This window comes from Papio anubis, chromosome 14 (genome assembly GCF_008728515.1).
Source record: "Papio anubis isolate 15944 chromosome 14, Panubis1.0, whole genome shotgun sequence".
NCBI lineage: Eukaryota > Metazoa > Chordata > Mammalia > Primates > Cercopithecidae > Papio > Papio anubis.
In genome coordinates this window covers 56,139,341-56,155,452 of record NC_044989.1, presented here as the reverse complement: position 1 = coordinate 56,155,452, position 16,112 = coordinate 56,139,341, and the positions used below count along the sequence as shown (strand labels likewise).

At 38.6% G+C, this 16,112-nt stretch overlaps 1 protein-coding gene across 2 annotated transcripts in view; it reads left to right on the top strand.

The window, feature by feature from the left end:
- Nucleotides 1–16,112, top strand: part of PNPT1 (polyribonucleotide nucleotidyltransferase 1) — a 51,765-nt gene that overhangs the window by 20,444 nt on the left and 15,209 nt on the right. For both annotated transcript variants that reach the window (XM_031655194.1, XM_031655195.1), the window contains exons 11-17: nucleotides 164–260; nucleotides 1,033–1,135; nucleotides 6,557–6,627; nucleotides 8,334–8,370; nucleotides 12,111–12,177; nucleotides 12,262–12,351; nucleotides 13,529–13,582. In XM_031655194.1, the coding sequence (XP_031511054.1) occupies nucleotides 164–260; nucleotides 1,033–1,135; nucleotides 6,557–6,627; nucleotides 8,334–8,370; nucleotides 12,111–12,177; nucleotides 12,262–12,351; nucleotides 13,529–13,582 (519 nt within the window). The remainder of the gene's footprint in view (nucleotides 1–163; nucleotides 261–1,032; nucleotides 1,136–6,556; nucleotides 6,628–8,333; nucleotides 8,371–12,110; nucleotides 12,178–12,261; nucleotides 12,352–13,528; nucleotides 13,583–16,112) is intronic.

Below are 16,112 nucleotides of genomic sequence, written 5' to 3'. Positions count from 1 at the left end.
TGCTTGAGAACATTTATCTACTTTGTTTGCCTGAGGACTACATGTTCAGAGTCATCTCCCTTGGTTGATTCCTGTAGTTAGTTGATTTTGTGCTATGACCTTTAGAGAAATCCTATCTCCTAAAAAGTAAAAAACTTTGTCTTGGTTTGTCTTTTTTCTATAGAAAAATTTCCGGAGGCCGATCCATATGAAATAATAGAATCCTTCAATGTTGTTGCAAAGGAAGTTTTTAGAAGTATTATTTTGAATGAATACAAAAGGTAAACATACCCTTTTTTGTTGAAATTTAAGTATGCACTGTCTCTGCAAGTTGCCTTGAAAATAGAAACTTGATCAAAGAAAGTTTGTTTTTTTTCAAGTGAACAGTAAAGAATTATAATATTTGCTATATAAATGGACACCTGTTGAAGAAAGAAGATACATAGATATGTGACCATCTGTCTTGGGCCTTGTGTGTAAAGCAGTGCTTGCCAGCCCTGACTGCACTTCAGGATTCCCTGTAGAGCACTTTTTTTTTTTTTTTTTTTTTTTTGAGACTGAGTCTCGCTCTGTCGCCCAGGCTGAGTGCGGTGGCGCAATCTCGGCCCACTGCAAGCTCCACCTCCCGGGTTCACGCCATTCTCCCCGCTCAGCCTCCCAAGTAGCTGGGACTACAGGTACCCACCACCACGCCCAGCTACTTTTTTGTATTTTTAGTAAAGACGGGGTTTCACTGTGTTAGCCAGGATGGTCTCGATCTCCTGACCTCATGATCTGCCTGCCTCGGCCTCCCAAAGTGCTGGGTTTACAGGCATGAGCCACCGCACCTGGCCTACCTATAGAGCTTTTTAACAACACAGTAATATAGGTTCAACTTCAGACGTTCTGATTCAGTGATATTCAGGATAGTGCTCAAGTATCTATTATTTTTTAAAGTTCCACAGGGGATTATGATACGCAACTGAGACTGAGAATTTCCTGGCAGAAATAAACACGTGTGATTTATCTGATTTCCAGTATGACTTCATGTATTTATTTCCTGTATCACTATAGGTGTGATGGTCGGGATTTGACTTCACTTAGGAATATAAGTTGTGAGGTAGATACGTTTAAAACCCTTCATGGATCAGCATTATTTCAAAGAGGACAAACACAGGTAATTTATGTAAAAAGCTCTAATTATTTGCTGAATTAAGAATGTTTAATTAGATCTAATAGAAGTACATTAGTAGATGCTGTAGGTTTTGTCATATGGTATATATTATTTATTTAAATTAATATCTGGCAGTTCTTGTTTGTTTGTTTAGTTTGAGACAGGTTCTCGCTTTGTCACTCAGGCTCCAGTGCAGTGGCACAATCATACCTCATTGAAACTTCGAACTCCTGGACTCAGGTGATCCTCCCACCTCAGCTTCCCTAGTAGCTGGGACTACAGCCGTGTGCCACCATGCCTGGTTAATTAAAACTTTTTTTTTTTGTAGAGACAAGGTCTTACTCTGTTGCCCAAGCTGGTCTCAAACTCTTGGCCTCAAGCAATCCTCCTACCACAGCCTCCCAGTGTTCTGGGATTACAGGCATGAACCACCACGCTTGGCCTCTCGTGTGTTTTTTATGCAATCTTAACAGTTTATTTGATGTATAATTGCTATTCAATAAACTATGTTGTTTAAAATGTGTGTTTTGGTAACTTTTCACATGTATACAACTGAGAAATCAGTTAAGATAATGAACGGGCCAGGCATGGTAGCTCATGCTTGTAATTCCAGCACTTTGGGAGGCCCAGGAGGGAGGATTGCTTGAGGCCAGGAGTTCGAGGTTGCAATGAGCTGTGGTTGTGCCATTGCACTCCAGCCTGGACTACTGAGCAAGACCCTATCTCTTAAAAAATTTAAAAATGAAAAAGATAATGAACATATCAGTTACCCCCAAGAGTTTCCTCATGCCTTTTTGGAATTCCTTCTTCCTACCCCCCACCTCCTCAAGAGACTACTGATCTGCTTTTGTCACTATAAATTAGTTTGCATTTTCTAGAATTATCTGATATTTCTGTTATATCTTTCTTTTAATATTGGGTATACAAAATTGAGTAACTCAGACTCCAGTTTATGGCATATTGTCATTGTTGACCTATTCAAGGCCCACATTGTTTTCTCCATGTAGCCTGTACAGTTCTATTCTTTTTCTATTCTTTATTCTTTACATAGGCACCCACTCTTGTATTTAACAGGTAGCCTTCTGGTTCTCCTTCTGTTCGTTTATTAATATTTACCTACCTCTGTATTCATTGTTCTATGTACCATATTATGCTTTATACTTCTTTCCCACATTAATTGTTTCTTTAATTCTATCAATCTGATAGGTACCCAGTAGTATCTTTTTGCTTTAATTTGTATTTTCCTGATTACTAGTGAGGCTGAGCATTATTTATATGACAGCCAGTCAACATGGTCACTGCACAAACCATGCCCTGGAGAACTGCACACCTCCAGGGCACTATTTTCACATGGATATTGTCCCCTAGAGTTGTGCAGTGTGGTGACCCTGCTTCAGGTTTGCCCTTTTATGAATTTTCTGTCCATATCCTTTGGCCAGTTTTTCTTTTTTTAATATGGTTTACTGTATTTTACCTGCTATTTTGCAGTAATTTCTCTCTTTTTTTTTTTTTGAGACAGAGTCTCGCTCTGTCACCCAGGCTGAAGTGCAGTGGCGCGATCTCGGCTCACTGCAAGCTCCGCCTCCCGGGTTCACGCCATTCTCCTGCCTCAGCCTCCTGAGTAGCTAGGACTACAGGTGCGCGCCACCGCGCCCGGCTAATTTTTTGTATTTTTAGTAGAGACGGGGTTTCACTGTGGTCTCGATCTCCTGACCTTGTGATCCGCCCGCCTCGGCCTCCCAAAGTGCTGGGATTACAGGCATGAGCCACCGCGCCTGGCCTGCAGTAATTTCTTAAGTGTTTTAAATATTAATTCTTTTTGGTAACAAACTTTATATATATGTCTCTTTTATTGATTGCCTTTTAACTTTGCCTGCGGTAGTCTACTATGTTTAGAGTAAACCTGAAATCTTTAGTTCTGATATAAATTCTTCTGTACCTTAAAGTCACAAAGTTACTCACCTACTTTTTCTATTAGCTTTCTAGTTTTAGCTGTCAAATTTAGACCATTAGTCGATCTTTGAGTTTATTCCTACATGTTGTATAAAATGAAAACCTCCATAGTGAGCCAATTTTACATTATTTACTAATACTTTATTTTTCTGAATGACTTGAGATGTTAACTTATGATAGTCAGAGTTTATAAACACATTGTTAAGCTATATCCTTTTTCATTGTTACGTGAATTTTCTGGGCCACTGTCAAACTATTTTAATTATTATGATTTAGGGATATATTTTAATATCTGAGAAGCAAGTCATCTTCCCTGTTTGTTTAATCCCCTCAAAATTATCTTAAACTTTAGGTACATTTGTTCCTTTGTTTGAATTTTAGTATTACATCAAGTTCTCAAAATTTCCTTTTAGGATTTACAATTATAATTGCACTAAATTTTTATATTAATCTGAGAGAAGAATGATACTTTTACAATTTAAGTTAGAGTCTTTACAGTGAATATAGTGTGTGTCACCTTTGATTCAGGTTTTGTTTTATGCTCTTTAGTCAAGTTTTTAAAATGCCTTTATTAAGATGTTCTGCATACTTTTGTTATCCATTGTGACAATCTCTGGCTTTGTAGCTGTAGTACTTAGTCCATTCATGTTGAATTTAAACATTGATGTGATTGAATTTACTGTCATTTTATTATTTTTCTTTTGCCCTTCTGTTTTTTGTTTCTCTATTTTTTACTTTCATTCAGCCTTCTTTTTGAATGAATTAAATATTTTTTTAGAATTTTATTTTAATTTGCCTATTTATTTTTTAGCTGTACCTCTGAATTATTTTCCAGTGATTACTGTAGAAATTACAGCATACATTCATAACTTCTTACAGGTCTTTTTATTTATTTATTTTTAAAAATTTTTGTAGAGACAGGGTTTTGCCATATTGCCCAGGCTAGTCTTGAATTCCTGGGCTCCAGCAGTCCAGTCCTCCTGCCTTGGCCTCCCAAAGTGCTGGTATTACAGGCGTGAGCCACCATGCCAGGCCCTCACAGTCTTTTTAGAATTAATTTTGTACCACTTAATATAAAATGAAGAAACTTTGAAACCATTTAGGTGCATTTCCCACCTCTTCTATCCTTTATATTGCAGTTGTCTTATGAGTTACATCTGTATGTGTCATAAACCCCCACAAGGCGGTGTTACAACTTTCCTACAATCATGTCTTTTAAAGAAGTAATAAGAAAAAGACAGGCTTTTATATTGGCCCACATATTTACCATTTCTGGTGCTTTTTATTCCTTTCTGAAGATCCAAGTGTGGATCCAGTATCATTTCCCTTCATTCTGACAAGACTTCCTTTAATATCATCCTGTGAGTTTTCTTTTTTTGAGATGGAGTCTCGCTCTGTTGCCCAGGCTGGAGTGCAGTAGGGTGATCTGTGGCGCGATCTCGACTCACAGCAAGCTCTGCCTTCTGGGTTCACGCCATTCTTCTGCCTCAGTCTCCCGAGTAGCTGGGACTACAGCTGGCCACCAACATGCCCGGCTAATTTTTTTGTATTTTTAGTAGAGACTGGGTTTCACCGTGTTAGCCAGGATGGTCTCGATCTCCTGACCTCGTGACCCGCCCGCCTCGGCCTCCCAAAGTGCTGGGGATTACAGGTGTGAGCCACCGCGCCCAGCCCATCATATGAGTTTTCTATTAACAAATTCTTATCTTTTGTTTTTCTGAAATGTCTTTATTTTGCCTCTGTGTACAAAGAATCTTTTTGCTGGGTATAGAATTCTGGGGTGAGCCTTTTTTTCTTTTAGCACCTAAATATGTTTCAGTGGTTTTTGTTCTCCATGTTTTTCTGATGAAAAAGATACATTCAAATCATTCTTCCTTATATATTATTATTGTTTTCATGTGGGTGCTTTCAAGATTTGCTCCTTATCTTTGGTTTTCAGCATTATGATTGAAAGGTATGATTTCCTTTGAATTTATCCTGCTAAAAGTGTCCTGAGCCTAAATCTGTACATTCATGTCTTTCACCAAACTTGAGAATTTTCATCGATTATTTCTTCAAATATTTTTTCCTGGCTCATTTTCTCTCTTCTTGCCTTCTGGAATTGCAGCTGCACGTATCCTTTTGATACGGTCCCACAGGTCACTGCAACTATATTCTCTTTCCTCTCTTCTGCAAATTAGACAATTTCGGTTCATTCATCTTCATGCTTACTGACTCTTGCTATCTCCTTTCCATTATGAGATATTAAAGTTTTCAATTGTAGAATTTCCACTTTTTTTTTTTAATGTCCTTTGAGTATAGTTATAATAGCTGTTAAAAATCTTTTGTCGCCGGGCGTGGTGGCTCACACCTGTAATCCCAGCACTTTGGGAGGCCAAGGCCAGTGGATCATGAGGTCAGGAGATTGAGATTATCCTGGCTAATACAGTGAAACCCCATCTCTACTAAAAATACAAAAAATTAACCGGGTGTGGTGGCACACACCTGTAGTCCCAGCTACTTAGGAGGCTGAGGTAGGAGAATTGTCTGAATCCAGGAGGCGGAGGTTGCAGTGAGCAAGATCGTGCCCCTGCACTCCAGCCTGGGCAACAGAGCAAGACTGTGTCTCAAAAAAAAAAAAAAAAAGAAATCTTTTGTCTGCTAATCCACCATCTTCATCTACTCAGAATCAGCCTCCATTCCTGTTCTTATTTCTTGAGAAGGGGCCCTGTTTCCTTGTAGGTTGTTTTCTGGATGTTGTGAATGATACATTGTAGAGTCTCTGGATTATGTTATGTCTCTACAAAGAAGACTGATTTTCTTAATTTTTTTTTTTCTTTTTCTGAGATGGAGACTTGCTCTGTTGCCCAGGCTGGAGTACAGTGGTGCAATCTCGGCTCACTGCAAGCTCCGCTTCTCGGGTTCAAGCTATTTTTCTGCTTCAGCGTCCCAAGTAGCTAGGGCTACAGACACACGCCACCATGCACAGCTAATTTTTGTATTTTTAGTAGAGACAGGGTTTCACCATATTGGCCAGGCTGATCTCGAACTCCTGACCTCGTGATCCGCCCACCTCAGCCTCCCAAAGTGCTGGGGTTACAGGTGTGGGCCACCACGCCTGGCCTGATTTTTTTTTAATTTTAAGCAGGCAGTCGTATTGGCTGAACCTGTATTGAGGCTTCCTTAGCGTACTCTCATACATAGTTCTTAAAAATATTGCTTTCTTTTCATGCCTTCTTTCCCCAGCACTCCTAGTGCAGTGCTTTACATATATAGTCTGTGCAATGTTAGAACTTTGGATTATTGAGGTTTACATATAGTATGAATATTTGTAGAACAAATAAGTGTATACTGCACTTAGTAGCATGGCAAGCTTTGTGTAGGATGTACTTATCCCATTTTTTTAAGAGTGAGTTGGATTCTTCAAATATTTTTAGTTTTCATCTTTGTGGTTAGTATATTAAAGCCTGAGGAATTCTTTTTCTTTTTTAGGTGCTTTGTACCGTTACATTTGATTCATTAGAATCCAGTATTAAGTCAGATCAAGTTATAACAGCTATAAAGTAAGTTATGTTTTTACGATGTTTGTTATGTTTTATGATATCCTAGTATATAATTAAAGCTTATGTGGTATATTATTAATTATTGTTACTTTGTTAACCGTGTTTTTGCAATTCATTTTTCTGATTACATCATCATGATTTCAAAGGATTTTGTGTGTGTGCTAGATTGTCTTCTAAATTACTGATTTGGAACAAATGTTAGTAAAGCATTTAATTCTTTAATGTGAGTACATTTAGTTTGTTCTCTGTCTCTAGAATGATTTCTTAGGACAGACTTCCTTGGTAATCTTGAATGGATTGGTTTTTCTATTCGAAACAAGAGAGCAAATAAATACACGAAAGCCCCCATTGCTGAAAATGATCTGGAGGCTGTTAATGAAAAACTTTGGTAATGAAAAGCCTTGTTGAATCCCGTTGTGATTTTGTGTTCAGAAATACTTGGCTGTCCTCCTCTACCCCTAAAAAGTCAACAGTAAAATCATGCTGATAGATTTTGATGATAAGAATCTGTATTGTAGGCCGGGCGAGGTGGCTCACGCCTGTAATCCCAGCACTTTGGGAGGCTGAGATGGGCGGATCACGAGGTCAGGAGATCGAGACTATCCTGGCTAACACGGTGAAACCCCATCTCTACTAAAAATGCAAAAATTAACCGGGCGTGATGGTGGGCACCTGTAGTCCCAGCTACTCAGGAGGCTGAGGCAGGAGAATGGCGTGAACCCGGGAAGCGGAGCTTGCAGTGAGCTGAGATCGCGCCACTGCACTCCAGCCTGGGCGACAGAGCAAGACTCTTGTCTCAAAAAAAAAAAAATCTGTATTGCAATCCTCACCAGCATTATTGCATAGAGTCTTGACACTCATAGCCAGTTCTTTATTTTCCTCAGTGCGTAGTAGGGCTACTTCCTGTTCCTGGTTAAGGGTCTCAGAAGACCACACGGCCTGGCCTCCCTTTGCCTGCTGCCCAACTGATGGGGATAATTCCCAGTATCTTCAGGATAGCCGCTGTACTTGTTTTCCATGTATCTGATAGGATCGACAGTGCAGCTGTGTGTGTGAAGGTGGAATGCAGAACACTGGGCTTGGTCAGGGTACCTCCATATATTCCAGTCTTAGGTCTATAACCTGTGTAAATAAAGGGGCACACATGGTCACTCAGATTTCTATTTCTTATAAAATGAACTGGGCCAATGACCTGCTATAATCCTCTCTAGCTCCCAAAATCTGTGATTCCTTTAGTCCTCTGAAGGAGTTTGGTTTTTAGATTTCTTTCTCCAAAGCTACAGTTTATGATCATGCAGATTCTGCCCCATCCCAGGACTTTTTCTTCATTTCACATATTGACTGGGAGAAGCATTGTAGCTCTGAGATTTAACTAAGGTGAGTATAGCATTTAGGATTCTCTCAGTAGTTATTAATGCTTAAAAATACATCTATTGTCTTGCCTTAGTATTCAAATCTGGATATTTAAGGACTTATATTTAAGGCAAAATTGGTTTCCTAAATCTGTACAATTCATTCATGAGCCCCAGAAGAAAATATCACGTCACAATCATCCTTCTAATTAATTCTTTGGTTTTCAGTTTCAGTCTGATTTTTCATTAACACCTAGTTGTTTTGTAAAATCCCCTTAAATCTGTTTTAGTTGTGTTTTGAAATAAATATGTTTTTCCCTATGATGTTTTTAATATTATGCCTTTTATTTGTAGTGGGATAAAAGATAAAAATTTCATGCTGCACTATGAGGTAAGGTGAATTTTTTTCCCCAAAATTTTATTTTATTAATTTTTATGAGACAAGGTCTCACTCTGTTGCCCAGGCTGGAGTGGAATGGTGCAGTCTCAGCTCACTGCAACCTCTCCCTCCCAGGCTCAAGACATCCTCCCGCCTCAGCATCCCAAGTAGCTGGGATTACAGGCTTGTGCAACCACAATTGGCTAATTTTTCTATTTTTTTCTAGAGATGGGGTTTTGCCATGTTGCTCAGGCTGGAACATTTTATTTTTAAAAACTTCCAGGATACAGTAAAGTTGAAAGAACTTTACAGTGACTATCCATATATCCACTACCTGGGTTTTACCAATAATATTTTACTTTTCTAGTTTTATCATATATCTATTAAGGTCAGTTTGGGGCTACTATTTTATTGCTTATAGAAGGCATGGCAAGCTTTGTGTAGAATGATAAATAGAGATGTAGTATTTTTAGAGAGTACTTTAGCACTCTCTACTAAAGTACTAAAGTCTCTAAAGTACTACTTTAGAGAGATAAGACATAAGTACTTTAGAGAGATAAATAGTACTTTTCTAATCAACAACTTCCTGTTCTAAGTCATTAAGTCATGCATAAAATCTAAAGAAAGTATAGCAGACAATATCGTTGTAGGTAAAAAAAAAAAAAAAAAGTCATGCCTGTATACATGTGTGTCAAACAAAAGTAGAGTTTTTTAAATACCTCAAGTGACAAATCACCTTATTTGCTCATTGAAATGTTCATATTTATACTCAGTTGATTGGTAGTGAAAGATGAGACATTTAATATTAAGTTACTTTATATGAGATGATTCTAGATAATTGAGTTTGTGATTGACTTTATTCACAACAAATCCTAAGGGACTAGACCTAATATAAAGTACTTTTAATTTTATTATTTGAAGAATATTCATGGAGAGCAGGGCATGGTAGCTCATACCTGTAATCCCAGCACTTTGGGAGGCTGAGGAGGGAGGATTGCTGAGCCCAGAAATTCAAGACCAGCTTTGGCAACATAGTGAGATCCTGTCTCTACAAAAAAATCTAAAAATTAGCCAAGCATGGTGGCATCTGCCTATAGTCCCAGCTACCCGGGAGGCTGAGATGGGAGGATTGTTTGAGCCCAAGAGGTTGAGAATGCAGCGAGCCATTATCAACCCGCTCCACTTCAGCCTGGGCAACAGAGTGAGACCCTGTCTCAGATAATAAAAATAAAAGGAATACAACATGAGAGACTTATGTAAAGTAGCAAGTCATTTCGCTTTTGTGTAACCCTTGTTGGCTGCCCATAATCCCAGCATTTCACTTTTGCTGATTCTGCTGTAATCAATAGAGAACATTTTTCGTAGAAAGTATATGCTACAGAATATCCATAAACATCGAGATTCATACAGGTCTTGAATCCCTTATAAATATCCTGTTCTGGATATACCCTGGTGCTACAGAAGCCAGAGAGGAATTGTAATTGAGTAAAGCAGGTTTTTTGTCATGAGCTGGAGAGCATGTGGCAGTCTTAAAAGGGCAGCTGTGCAAAATGGAGGTCTAGCTGATTATTGGGTAAGGGGGTTGGGGAGGGAGCTGGAGAAGGATATGGGCCATTATTGCCATATTTTATTTTTTTAAATCTCTTTATTATAAAATAAAGCATAGGTGCTGAAAACTGTATGAAACAAAGGATGGCTTAATAAGTTTTTATAAGGCAAATACCCTTGTAACCACCATCCAAGTCAGGAAATTTAACATTTCCAGCCACCTCAAAAGCCCCTCCATGTTTTTCATCCCAATCTCAATACCCTTCGTCTCCTAAAAGTAGGTAACTACTCAAGTTTTATAGTAATCATCTTGGATTTCCTGGCTCCATTTCTAGATACTATAGTTTAGTCTTGTTTTTTTTCTTTAAAACGTTTGGTATTTCCTTTTCTGTTTTAGTTTGTTTGAGATGGAGTCTCACTGTGTCACCCAGGCTGGAGTACAGTGGCACCATCTTGGCTCACTGCAACCTCCATCTCCCGGCCTTAAGTGATCCTCCTGCCTCAACCCCCTAAGTAGCTGGACTATAGGCACCACCACACAACCCGCTAATTTTTAGATTTTTTACAAAATGGGGTTTTGCCATGTTGCCCAGGCTGGTCTCAAACTCCTGGGCTCAAGCAGTCTGCCTGCCTCAGCTGGGATTATAGACGTAAGCCACCATGCCTGGCCTGATATTTCTTTAAGTCTTTTTAAATCTATACATTTCTCCTCCATTACATTCTTTTCTTACAGTCTATCTGTTGAAGCCCCATAACCATTTGACTTAAAGTCTCCCAGATTGGGGGTTGCTGATTGCTCACTCCTGGTGCAATTCAATGTGTTCCTCTGCCCTCTCTATTTCCTGCAAATTGACTGCTAGATCCAGAGGTTTAATCAGATTACTGCTCCATCCACTGCTTTTAAGAGCAGTGGCTCACGCCTATAATCCCAGTACTTTGGGAGGCCGAGGCGGGCAGATCACCTGAGGTCAGGAGTTCAAAACCAGCCTGACCAACATGGTGAAACCCTGTCTGTACTAGAAATAAAAAATTAGCCGGGCATGGTGGTGCATGCCTATAATCCCAGCTACTTGGGAGACTGAGGCAGGAGAATCGCTTGAACCCAGAAGCAGAGGTTGCAGTGAGCTGAGATCACACCGTTGCACGCCAGCCTGGGCAACAAGAGCAGAACTCCGTCTCAAAAAAAAAAAAAAAAAAAAAATTATTGTTAAACTGGAATTATAAATATTTGGGGAAATTTTTTTTTTTTTTTAATTTAAACGGAGTCTCTGTTGCACAGGCTGGAGGGCAGTGGCGCAGTGTCGGCTCCCTGCAACCTCCACCTCCTGGGTTCAAGCAATTCTCGTGCCTCAGCCTCCTGAGTAGCTGGGATTACAGGCATGCGCCACCACGCCTGGCTAATTTTTGTATTTTTAGTAGATAGAGGGTCTCACCATGTTGGCCAGGCTAGCCCCAAACTCCTGAGCTCAAGTGAGCTGCCTGCCTTGGCCTCCCAAAGTGCTGGAATTACAGGCATGAGCCACTGCACCCGACCTGAAACTACAAATTTTTATCGGAAGTCTTCCTATTGTCAAATGATCACAACTAATTCATATTTCTTCAAGATAACATATACATCATATAAAACAGTTTGCAACCACTGTCTAAAATAAAACTCTTATGGAAAACAGCTGTTTCCTCCATACATTTTTGTCATTACGTTTTGCTTGAGAAATACTTCAAAACATGCAACTTTCCCATTCATGTATTTTGTTTCATATCTGAAAAAGGTAGTGGAGAGAGATAACTCTAAAAAGTATCAGTGTAAATTAAATTTCAATTTAGTGAAATAAATGTGGGCTTTGCTATGGGAAAAAAAATCTGATTCTTCAATGTGTACTTTTTAAATATGTACATATTTTTTCTTATTACAAAAATATAACATTTTGTTATTGTTAATAATTTAAATGTAATGGAAGTTTATGGTGTAAATCTCCATACCCCTCCAGTTCCCACATCCTAATCCATTTACATACTTGTAATAGCTATTTTAAGCAATTTGGTATGTATGTTAAATTTATATCGTACATGTTCTGTATATTTATGAATGTACTTTTTTAAAAAACAAAAATGAGATTCTACTGTTCTGTAAGTTCTATTATTTTGGTAATATAACTTGGACATCTTTCTATGTCAATTGTATATGTGTGTGTGTTTTTTTTAAGTTTCCTCCTTATGCAACTAATGAAATTGGCAAAGTCACTGGTTTAAATAGAAGAGAACTTGGGCATGGTAAGTACAGATCTGTAAACTTATACAGTATTCTTACAGAGACTTAATACATTTTTTTACTTACTGTTTTCTATTCTAATTTAGGTGCTCTTGCTGAGAAAGCTTTGTATCCTGTTATTCCCAAAGATTTTCCTTTCACCATAAGAGTTACATCTGAAGTCCTAGAGTCAAATGGTACAGTATTGAAATACTTCTTTCATAGTAGAAAAGACCATATTCCCTATTCTATTATTAAGTTTTCAAATGTAGTGTTACATTTTGTTTGTTACTACAGAACCCAAGTATATTGCAAGAGAAAAATGTATTGAGTTAATCATATACTTGTCTTAATCTCTGTTCTTAGCTAATGAGTTGTTTTGAAAGCAATATAAAACAAATGCTTTTCTTTATCTGTTACAGTAGATCCAGTTTGGCTTGTTTCTTTATTTTTACAAACAAACCACAGAACAAGGTTATCAGAGAGGAGAAGGGCCAAAATAGAGTGATCATTAGGCAGGGGATACCTGTCACATATCCACATGAATAATAAGTGGACATCACAGAGGGAGTCTAGGCAAGAGGTCACATTTAAATAAAAAATTCGTCCATGGGTCAAGGTACAGTGCAGTCGTTAAAGGCAGAAAGGTCATGGAGTTCTTAAAGGTGTAACAGACATAAATCAGATAGTCACAGATTTTGAGAGAAAAATACCAAAGTAAACTCAGAATTTAAACTAAAGACTTTGTGGTTCTCTACTGGGTGTGACTAAACTAATGGGCTTATGCGAGTGAGAGAGCCAAAGCCCTATATCTTTAACTACTTCTGATAAGCAAGAAAAAAGATATGCCCTAGGAAGTCTATTAGAATATCTGTAGCAATACTGTGCAATAGAACTTTATGTGATGGGCTGGGTGTGGTGGCTCACACCTGTAATCCCAGCACTGTGGGAGGCCGAGGCGGGCGGATCACAAGGTTCCGAGGGTCTAACATGGTGAAACCCTGTCTCTACTAAAAATACAAAAAATTAGCTGGGTGTGGTGACAAGCTGAGACTCCATCTCAAAAAATAATAATAAAATAAAACTTTTTGTGATGATAGAAATCCTCTTTCTCTGTGCTATCTAGTTGAAGAATTAAATTTATTTTAATTGATTAAACTTTAAGTCACCACTTATGGCTAATGGCTACCATATTGGATCATGCAGCCCCATAGTTTATAGCTTAAAAGAACTTGCCTTAGGTGCTTTTAAAAAAAAGAGACTATTGAATATTTGTATTGTAATTGAATATTTATAAGGAAATAACCACTAGTAATACTTTGCTACATTTAAAAAAATCAGTATAATATAAAGCAAGTATTTTTTTTTCTATAGGGTCGTCTTCTATGGCATCTGCATGTGGCGGAAGTTTAGCATTAATGGATTCAGGTAAAAGAATTATGTCTCAGAACTGCTGATACTGCTCATGCCTGTAATCCCAACACTTTGGGAGGCCAAGGCAGGAGGCTCACTTGAGGCCAGGAGTTGAAGACCAGCCTGGGCAACATAGCAAGACCCCATCTCTACAAAAAAGATTAAAAAAAAAAAACATGCTAACCTTTTATACACACCTGTTAGTATAAAATATAAGATTTCTTTAAATTTGGGTTTTAGTAAAACTCAAAGTCAGATTACAGATGACCAAATCAAGCCAGAGCAAGATGGTTGAAAAGTAGAGCTTCAGATATCCAGATATCTGCTGGAATTCTTATTTTTAGCTAAAAGCAGTACACTGAAAAATTTTTATTTGCATTGGTGACCTAGTAAACTTTATTTCCTTCCAAAAGGTAGAGAGCTCCAGAATTGATTCCAATCACCAAGGAAGTTTTGCTTAGTAAGTACTATTAGGACTCATAAGAGAAAGCAACTGTATTCTTTCAGTCAATTTATACAAGCCAAGAGAACAATGCCACTCAGGCATGTACACACAATTTTAGGAAGGCGGACTACAAATGGTTCATTATAATCCCCAGGTCTGAAACGCCAAAAAGGAACGCATTATGCTTGGAGGTGTTTTTTTTGTTTGTTTGTTTGGTTTTTTTTGCCTTCTGAGACAGAGTCTCGCTCTGTTGCCCAGGCTGGAATGCAGTGGTGCAATCTCTGCTCACTGCAACCTCTGCCTCCTGGGTTCAAGTGATTCTTCTGCCTCAGCCTCCTGAGTAGCTGGGATTACAGGCATGTGCTACCACGCTTGGCTAATTTTTATATTTTTAGTAGAGATGGGGTTTCACCATATTGGCCAGGCTGGTCTCGAACTCCTGACCTCGTGATCCACCCACCTTGCCCTCCCAAAGTGCTGGGATTACAGGCGTGAGCCACAGCGCCTGGCTGCTAGGAGATTCTTAAAACCAATTCGTGCCAAACTGTCGTCAATGCTGCTATTCAAGAAGAAAGAGAGAAGGAACCTAAAGACACTAAAGAGGCCACAGGAGTTCTCTGATAAGTTCATACATTTACAGTACTGGCATGAAAGATAGAAAGGAGGGCCGTAACAGAGGATAAAATGAAAACATGGTGTGAATATATAGTAATATTATCTAGAAAAATTAAAAACAGGCCAAAGCAAAAAATGCTAAAGGCACTTTTCTAATTTATTCAATAAAGGAAAACATAATCTGATGTTTAAGGTAGCTGGTAAAATACTGCTGCTACTCTTTTCATCTTCAGTCTTTCACTCTACAAATCTTTACTTTGTGGCACCTATGTGCCAAGCACTGATCTAAGTTCTTAGGACATGGTGATGAACAAAACAGTCTTCGTCTTCATGGCACTTGTGTTTCCATTCCAAATCTCATATTGGAAAACACTGAACAAATCTTGAAAAAGGTAAACTGAAAAATAAAAGATGACATCATAGGAGAGTCTTTACCTGCCATTTTTATATGAATTCAGATCTTTTGGTCTAGACAAAAACTCATCCTCGATTATGATGAGAACTTCAGGATTAGATTACTGAAGTATGATGGCAGGCATTGAGAAATCATGGAGACTGGTATCCCAAGGACAGAAAATGTAATTATTGGAAGAGAAGAAAAGTATTTTCTATAAAGTATAACACGATGAACTTGACTGTGACCCTCAACAAGACTCTTAAGTTATAAAAAGAATGGTTTGTAAGTAGTTTAGAAAGGAAATGGGCCAGGCATGGTGGCTCATGCCTGTAATCCCAGCACTTTGGGAGCCTGAGTCAGGTGGATCACTTGAGGTCAGGAGTTTGAGGCCCACCTGGCCAACATAGTGAAACCCTGTCTCTACTAAAAATACAAGAATTAGCTGAGTGTGGTGGCCCACGCCTATAATCCCAGCTACTTGGGAGGCTGAGTCAAGAGAATCACTTGAACCCAGGAGGCAGAGGGTGCAGTGAGCTGAGATGATGCCACTGCACTCCAACCTGGGTGACAGAGTGACTCTGTCTCAAAAAAAAAAAAAAGAAAGAAAGAAAGGAAACGGACTACAGAAAGAAGCCAGAAGAGACTTCTCCAAAACAAGTCATGCCATAGTTATTTAATTCACTTTCTGTTTTGAAGAAATTACTGGATTTGCAGTAGAGGGTATTGCTGTTGGTGTGATGTATCTGTAATTCAGCTTTATGGCTTATGATATCTTTATGATACCTTGTGTAAATGATGCAGAAATTTAGACTAGATAATAGGTGCACCATTCATACTGGCTAAGGGATGAGCAAAGGGACTGCTTAATGTGATCAGCAGGTCAGAGGAGGATCTCAGGTTGAAGACTTGAGGATGCTTGTTTCAGCCGTGTCTCTTTCAATGTTGACTTGACTGAGAACACTGGCCTGCCAATAAAAAGGATACTGATTAAAAGGAATGAGTGACTGATTTGTTAAATGACAAAATTGAGCAGGATAAAAAAATATGGAGCTTAATAGTTTAAAAATTAAATGTGAAGCGATAAAGCC